General features: G+C 45.6%; 1 protein-coding gene across 2 annotated transcripts; it reads left to right on the plus strand.

Annotated features, from left to right (window-relative positions):
* The first annotated feature begins 906 nt into the window (after window positions 1-906).
* On the plus strand, window positions 907-7,988 carry DMBX1 (diencephalon/mesencephalon homeobox 1). Of its 2 annotated transcripts, none has more exons than XM_009582147.1 (4): window positions 907-1,060; window positions 5,420-5,598; window positions 6,789-7,143; window positions 7,588-7,988. In XM_009582147.1, the coding sequence occupies exons 1-4, from the start codon at window positions 907-909 to the stop codon at window positions 7,986-7,988; spliced, it is 1,089 nt and encodes a 362-aa protein (XP_009580442.1). The 2 variants fall into 2 exon arrangements, with proteins under 2 accessions (XP_009580442.1, XP_009580441.1); XM_009582146.1 differs by having other exon boundaries at window positions 907-1,058; window positions 5,403-5,598.
* The last annotated feature ends 810 nt before the right edge of the window (window positions 7,989-8,798 follow it).

Consider the following 8,798-nt stretch of genomic DNA (forward strand, 5'->3'; position numbering starts at 1 on the left):
CTTGCTCATGTAAATGGTGTTTTTAAAATTTTCTTTTATAGCAAATGTTTCACAACTTCCTTTCCGATGTCTTACAAACTGCAGAAACAGCATCCTGGAGGCCCTCAGTCATTTATAACATGGGCGAATGAAGCATCACTCAGCTTTTGAGATCAATATTAGCTCAGTTTTACAGATGGTCTGTAAGGAAAAGCAGCTTGAAGTTTCATGCAGAGCCCACAGTAGAAAAAAAGCCATTAGTTTTTTGAAATAATTTCCTTGCTGTTGAGCTATGAAATGTCAGTATTTATTGCAAACCTTAATTCCCTCTTTAGCCATAACATTTTGGTCCTATTACGCTACAGATTTATTTTCTTTTACACCACATGGGGTTTTTTTCCCTTTTTTCTGTATTGTTTGTGTTTTGTTAAGAAGAACCTTAAGAAAAATGAATGGAAATAAATTACGCATGAGTGGGTTCAGATAAGAAAGATTATTTGCCATTATAGCAATGGGATTATGGAACAGCCCACTGTAGGCAATGACAGGGACAAAATCCCAGCTAGTTCTGGGATAGAGCTAGGCTGCTTCATTAGAAGTAACAATAATATGATATATTTTATTATGGTATGTAAAAAAAATCCTCTTCCGTCTTTTGTTCAGCATATGATGAGCGGGATATAGTCAGATGCTGATCTTTAAGCTTGGAAGCCAGACCGGCGTCACTAGTGCTTTAGGTCTACAGGAGGTATTTTGATTCCTGTCCCAGAACCTGTTGGAGCTGGGAGGTTGGAAGTGAGCCTTGCATGTGGCAGCTTAAGTTTGAGCTCAGCATTTCCAAAGCTCTGTTCAGACACCAGGATGCTGGAATAGCACGTTCCTAAGCACCTCTTTCCTCCGGCTGCTTTTTTTCAGGTTTATGTCGCCATGCAGCACTATGGAGTGAACGGTTACTCCCTCCACGCCATGAATTCACTGAGCGCCATGTACAACCTCCACCAGCAGGCAGCTCAGCAAGCCCAGCACGCCCCCGACTACAGGCCCTCGGTGCATGCCCTCACCCTGGCAGAGAGACTGGCTGGTAAGAACAACTCATGGCTTTTGCCGTTCCCTGGGAAAACAACCCTTGTTGCTAGCACTGAGTGAAACTCTTTTTCGGGAGTTGGAGTGTGACGTAGCCGACTGGCATGGTGTGCTCCTGAATACTGGCCGTGTGGCCAAGCTCTGCAGGTGACACGTGCCCTCCAGTGTTCGCCGCCAGCGGGCCGCTGCGCCTTGCTGCAGACTGGCCTCCGACGGCTGGGGAGCCCGGGGGTGAGAAGGGACGCAGCCCCACTATATGGGATTGAAAAGAGAGATTTAAAAAGACACTGAAATATGTTTTAACAAGTGAACAAAAAATAGCAGAAAATTTTACTTTCTTGTTAGTAAATAACAACACAATGAATATGAGCATGCAGTGAACTGGATTCCCCCAGCGAGGGGCCCAGGACTTGCATCCCCTAACAGCCATCTCCTGCCATCCCAAGCCACAGCTTGTTCTTCCACGTTGCCCCTTCTTGCAACTATTTTCCATTTCTTGTCCTACCAACCACTCTTTCTCTCTGGAAAATGATCTTCTTTTGGATCTTCTTTGGGTCTCACGTTGACCTATTCTTCCTGGGGATCCTAGACCTTGGCTTGGGTGACACTTTCTTGCAGGTCCTGCTAGCTCCCTCTCTGTTGCTGTTGTATTTTGCCTTCCATAAAAGAGTTTTTTTAGGCTCAGAGAAAGTCACATGTGACTTTACCCAGAGAGTGTTATTTACACAGCATTGTTGATGGTGGGACAGTGGGACAGGAGCCGCTGCTCCAGAGCATCTGATCTGGTTTTCTGTGTTCAGCCGTCAGTGTAACAGCACTACAACAACGCTGTCATTAAAAGGAAGTGCAAAGTCCAGACAGTATTTTATGATTTGGTAGGGAGAATTGTTCAAACATAATTGATGGAGACTTGAGAATATTTGGTATGGTAGGGCAAATATATCTGCTCTACATTTCAGCTTACCACAAAACACCCAGATCTGGCTGAGATCATCAAAGGCTACTGCAACGCAAATGGGCAGCAGCTGCAACATCACAGTTTTGGTCAGGGCTTGGATGCAGTGTGGTAGAGCAGACCCGACAACCAGCATGCTGAAATAAAGCAAAAAGTTACCGTAGATGTGATTCAAGAGACCTTCCCAGAATGGAACAATCTTCCTTGATTGTCTGAAAATTACACTGCTTTAAGATAGCTTTCTAGCTGTCCGATATTAAAGGAAAAAAAAAAAACCAAACCATGGAGTGACTCCTTCCAGCCTAGAGTAGGTGGAAGAAATTATTTACTCAGACAACTTTAGTGGGCTAAATTTAAGAGACATGGGCTTAAGCCAAAATAAAGATGCAGAAGTTTCAGGACAGTCCTCCTAGGTGGGTAGTCCATGAAGGCATGGTGGTAAAGGTCTCAGACTCTTTGGATCAGTGAACCACAGCTGACTCTCAAATCTTCAGCCAGCAATGTTCCTTTATTGAGCTGCTAGTAGTGACCTCCTTAACATGGTTCCTCAGACCACTCACTGTGGCCTATGGGATCTCTGGGAGGTCATAGGGCAGAGCTGGGAGTCGCTGTCCTCATCAAAAAAGGACCAAAGTGGGATCAAGGAGACCTGGACTCTAATCCTGGCTCTACTGCTGGGCTGCAGAGTGGTGACAGGAGGGCACTTTCCTTGTCCTGGTCGTCCATCCCCTCCTTCCCTCATCCTTTCAGCGTGTAGGTGGTCAGATGGGAGCAGATGGTCCTGAACTCTGCAATGTGCCTTGCAGACCTTCCCACCTTGTTTTCAATTGTGTTTCTTAATGAAAGAGGCTTATGCCACGGTGAGGTCTGGGCATCTGCGTGTCCTGCCCCACTGCTGTTGGAGCAGATTGGCTTATTTCAAACAAATTTAGCATTGGTGCCCCTTTCCTAGATGCAAGGATCTCTTGAAAGATTTTTGTGATCACCTGTATCTTTTACAGTAGAGCATGGAGGACTTAATGGCTTTGACCCTAGTTAGGGTAAAAGCAGAGGGAGAGAAAAAAAAAAGAATAAAAAAGCTATTCTCATATTTTTGACCGAGAGATTCAATTGGTTTTCTGACCTCTTATCTTTAAAATTAATAACCCACCTGGAAGACTTTCCAAATTAAATCCCACCGTCCCCTTGTCTGCTTACCATTGGTAGGATAGGCATTATATACCTACGAGCTGGTTCCTTTGCAGTTTGCTTCACATTCTGTTACTTCTGAATATCTTTCAGTGCAGGTTATAGATCTCATTTGCCTTCCAGGGACAGTCAGAATAAAGCAGCACAAAAGCAAATGACCTTAAGTCAGAAAAACAGAGGTTTCTGATTGTAACTGGAAAGCCTCACCTGCAATTTATATTCTCCTTCTTGCACAAAGCCTGAAAACATAGTTAAAACATTAAAATAATTGCTGGTTGGCTCTCGTTGGAGTGGCAAACTTAATGCATGAGCTGCCGCCTCTGGGGAGCTGGTAGGTCTAACCTCTACTCTAGAATTTCAGGAATATTCCAGCCTGTAGGTAGGGTGTTTAACCAGTGTCCTTTCTCCTGATTTCTTGTACTTGAAACACAAATGTTAGCTTTGTAAAACATCTGGGGGTAGCTTCAATTTCTTGTCCTGGAACATCCCTTCTCCTTGCCTGGCTGCACTGTGAGCTGTGTCTGAACGCATCAAGGACGGTCTCTTTGCCTCCAAAGTGGCAGCTATTACCAGCGTTTTAACTCCCCGAGGAGCTCCGATACCTCGAACACAAAAGTCTCTTGTAGGCAACCAACACTATATTGCATTTGGCCGAAGACCTTTAGCCTGATCACGTCTTTTCCAGGTTGCCAAAACCACGTGGCTTTGGCAATTGCCCAGAAAGGCGCTGCAAATGCTGACCTAGAATGAAACAGCTGGAAGTTTGGAAGAGGAATGCTTGAGTAGCGCAAATCTGATTTGCTACGCTCGTTAGCCAACATATTTGGAACCTGGCTGTGTGGTTCTGGGGCTGGCCTGACAGCAGGTTTTGTTTTATTGTTTACATTCACGCCACGATGCTCGTGACAAAAGCACAAATAAACAGCAGCAAGAGCCTTCATCTGGCTCCGCGCACTGATAATGCCGACTTTTCTCCCTGTTAGGTTGTTTTCTAGTGTGTTCATTCCTCCCTTCTACTGGAAGTCACATTCTTAACTGAATTAAAAATTATACCAGACACAGCTCTTTCTGCATTTCCTCTTTGAGAGCAAACCTCTCGCCAGACTATTTCATTCCGATGCTGTAGCACAGCATGTCCCAACTTGCATAATAAAAGGGTGGTGGTTTTTTTTTTTTTCATTTTAAAGTAACTTACTTTCATTGATTTAAGATCTTTCTACTCCCACTAGCTCTTGAGCAATAATAACGCCTCTGGTAAAATAATAAGCCCTTTACTGTTGGCCCCAGATTTTCCCCAGTCTGAATTTCTTCTCTGCCCTCAATTTTGCAAGCCCGGTTTGCAAAGTCAGACCTTCTGAGTAGCTCCTCTACTGAGAAGAGCTCAGCACATGAGTTCTGGGCTTGCAATCAGTGGGGCTGGGCTTGGTTCCTGGCTGGCATTTCCACCCCAGATGCTGGAGAGTGTCCACGCTCAGTAAAGCATGTGCTTTCAAGCTAAATACACATAAGCACATGAGCTTAAGTGCTTTCCTGAACTGGAGCCCAGAACAGCTCTCCTATATCATGCCTTGAAGACTACAGTGAGCTACATACGAGACACTAAAGAAGAGCCGGTTCAGCCTGGTTTCTGGGAAGATGCATGTCTTCTAATGCAGCTGCAGCCAACAAAATGAGCTAGAGGCAGCTGCATTCGAGCTGCATGGGCTCTTCCCACCCAACAGCGTAGCGCATCGTGGCAGCGTTGAAGCCTACTGAAGCTCTGCCCTTGGCTTCAAGGAGAACATGACACATAGTGCTGGGCCCCTCTCCTCATTATAACGGTGAATCTCCCCACCTTGTTTTTAATTGTGTTTCTTAATGAAAGAGGCTTATGCCACGGTGAGGTCTGGGCGTCTGCGTGTCCTGCCCCACTGCTGTTGGAGCAGATTGGCTTATTTCAAACAAATTTAGCATTGGAGTCTCAACAGTTTCCACAGCTGTCATAGAAAGATATTCCCTTTCCAGAACAGGCTTTCTAGTCAGAGGTTTTATCTCCTCGGACACCTCAATTAACCAGCAAAATGTGTGTATGTGTTTTATTAAATCTAGAGCCATGAAAAAAAATATTTTGTAGGTTCGTCTGGTGTTACAAGTGCTTTACTCAACTGTCAGCATACAAATTCCAATAATTAAATTGGCCACTTTTCTTGTCTTCCAACGGCTGTACATTTCAAGACATCATTTTGGAGGCACGTTATGGATCCCAGCACCGCAAACAAAGGCGAAGTCGCACGGCCTTCACTGCCCAACAGCTGGAGGCGCTGGAGAAGACCTTCCAGAAGACTCACTACCCAGATGTGGTGATGAGAGAGCGGCTGGCTATGTGCACAAACCTACCTGAAGCCAGAGTCCAGGTACTGATATTTTGTGGTTTTGTGAGTGGGGATGTTTAAAAGAATATAGCGGGGTTCTCAGAGGGTTGACAGCTCCCTTGACCTTTCAAGATTCTTCCACTGTAACCAAAGATTTTTGGGCAGTAAAGTTATCAAAGGTGGGGGCGGGAGGGGGGATAAAATCATCCGAAGTCACACAACTGCTAAAGAAATTCTTAATCCACAGGCACATTTTTTAAATTTAGGATTGTCTGAAGTGTACACTGGTTTTCATTTGTTCTTTCACATTTCTTTGGGGGAAATTTTAGAAACATCAACAGAAGTCTACTTATTTATTTATTTGCAAGGCTTTTCTGGCTTTCTCAGAAGAGCAGAAACCCAAGTAATTCCAGCTGCTCTTTTCCACCAGTGTCAATATTTGTAACATCTCAGGCCAAGGCTTAGTTTTGTTTTTTGTTTTGTTTTGGTTTTTTTATTTCAACTAGCGCAATGTGCTTCATAACCTGCTGATGGGGAGGTTCTTGCATTGTTGGGCTTTAAAAGTGTGAAGTGGATAAGTAGTAGAAAAAAATAGTTCTTTTATATAAATGTCAAGACATTTTGATCTTCAAAATTTTTGTTTCCTCATCTAACTAACCAAACAACACTAACAAGATTTGCAAATATTTTTCTTCCAATCCATGTCTACTGATTCAGGTTAAAAAATATGGATTCTCTCCTCCTTCCCTAAATTCAGTTCCCAGACAACAGCTTATGCCTGTAATGACTTATTTTTAGTGTTGCAGCCATAGTTTTGGTACACTTATAACGGAATTGTTTTAGAAACTAACAGAGCACTGTACTGCCAATATAATGTCATCAGACTCAGCTATAAGACATTCTGGTTTGACACAACTGCCCGATCAATTTAGAAAAAAAAAAAACAACAAAAAAACCCCCCAGAAAACAACACTGGTGGTGTGGCTTAAAGAATCAACATAAAGGCTTAAAGGCTGGACATTTTTTAAAATATATTTGTTGTGCTATTTGTAGAAGCACTGGAAAAAGTTAGAGCTCTAAGATCCAACAAAATGGGGTGACATTTGGGCACAGTGGGCTTGCAGTACCTCATTACTTGGGGTTCCCCTGAAGCTCCCAGGCTGAATGACGCTGAATTTGGCACTAAGCAGGATTGTCACCACTTTTCCCCCTTGCTGTTTGTGGCATTGAAGGTTTGGTTCAAGAACCGGAGAGCCAAATTCCGGAAGAAGCAGCGCAGCCTGCAGAAGGAGCAGCTGCAGAAGCAGAAGGACTGTGAAGGGAGCCACAGTGAGGGAAAGACGGAGCCGCCCATGTTGGAGACCCAGGCCACCACCCCTGACACTGAGAAGGTCCAGAGCCTCCCGACTGAGGTAGGCACGGACCTCAACCTAACTCTGTCGGAGCAGTCAGCCAGTGAGTCAGCGCCCGAGGACCAGACCGACAGAGAGGAGGAGTTTAAGAGCACCTTGGACGAGGCTAAAGTGGACAAGAGCCCTGGTGTGGACAGCAAGGCTTTGAACTGCAAGAGAGCAAGCCCAAAAGCAGGTGAGAGGCAGCATCCTGATGGGGGTTGGTGTCAGGACCTGGCATTTCCAAGGGGGATGCTGGTGGTTGGGTATGGTCCCTTATTCCCTACGGCGTGGGTGATTGCAGGTAGGCTGCCCAGGCTTGTCTTCTTGTCCCCAGCACTAAACGGAACCCACAGAAGGCATGATGTCTCTTGTAGCAGGAGCACAGAAAGGTTAGAGCTCAGGTTAGAGCCTGGGGAGAACAGTGCCCAGCGGCAGCAGGAAAGCCACAGCAAAGAGGTCAGCCCCATTTCTATGCTGTAAGATGCTAAGTATGGAGCAGACACGTTTAGCTCTCCTGAGCTAACACAACCCCTCTCATTTGCCCTCCTGATGCAAGAGAGAAGCCCTGCTGGGGTGCGGATCAACACCTGAATCCAGCCTGTAGAAATAACCCCCATGCCTCTGTCTCCTGCTACAGAGTCCCCTATCAGTGCGACCGTGACGCCTTCATCCAGCAGTGGCCTGGCTCAGACTCACTCCTACTCCTCCTCGCCCCTGAGCCTCTTCCGCCTGCAGGAGCAATTCCGTCAGCACATGGCGGCCACCAACAACTTGGTCCATTACTCCTCCTTCGAAATGGGGACACCATCTGCCATGCCCTACTTGGGCATGAACGTCAACATGGCACCGCTGAGCTCTCTGCACTGTCAGTCGTATTACCAGTCGCTCTCCCACGCTCAGCAGGTCTGGTCCTCCCCCATCCTGCAGGCCTCCAGCTCCCTTCCAAGCCTGAACAGTAAAACGACGAGTATTGAGAACCTAAGGCTCCGGGCAAAGCAGCACGCGGCGTCCCTTGGGCTTGACACTCTACCCAACTGACTGCCAGATGAGCTACCATTGCCCGCCAGAAGATGCACCAGAGGTTGGCACTAGACACGTCACTCCTTGAACCCCCACCCACCTCATCTATTCCTGGAGTAGGATGCTCCCTTTCAGGGAAAACTTTGCATTTATTAACGTCTTATTAGCACCACAATTGCATCAGACACTGCTACTGGCCTGGTCTTCGCTAAATATTTAAGGAGGAAGGGGGAGAGGATGTACGTTTAGACAGATGAACTGTCCTCTGGACTGCCATGAGTTAAGCCTGTAACGTTCAGGAGAAGCTCCCTTTCCTCATCCCCGCGATAATGTGCCAACTGTGTTATATACACCTTTTTTTGTTGTTGTTGCATTCTTTGGGAAAAGAAAGAGTCCTGCTCTGTCTTGTATATAGTTTATAATGTTGACAGCACCCATCACCTGTGTGTTACTGTCAGTGTTATAGAACTGTGACCTCTTTTGCTTTTATTCCCCCTTCCTTCTCAATTTTAGTAGCTAGTATCAAAGTTACAAATCAGCCATCCTCCTGACCTCAGCTCGTAGCTTGTTGCTCTTCTTGGGTCAGCATCCTAAAGGTGTTCGTGACGAAGAGAAACGATTGTGCACTTCACTGCTCCACTTCTCCCTTCTCTGCTAAAGCTAATTTTATAACAACCGGGAAATGATATGACGGTGAATTTCCTGTTTAAGCACTTCCTATAAGGCAAGCATTTTTCATTTACTTTTTAATAGCACTTGTTCAAAGACAGAGGGCAAAATATTGGCCAAACGCTGCTGGCTGGGGAGAAAAATGAAAGCCAAATTCAC

This window comes from Fulmarus glacialis, unplaced genomic scaffold (genome assembly GCF_000690835.1).
Source record: "Fulmarus glacialis isolate BGI_N327 unplaced genomic scaffold, ASM69083v1 scaffold35297, whole genome shotgun sequence".
Taxonomy (NCBI): domain Eukaryota; kingdom Metazoa; phylum Chordata; class Aves; order Procellariiformes; family Procellariidae; genus Fulmarus; species Fulmarus glacialis.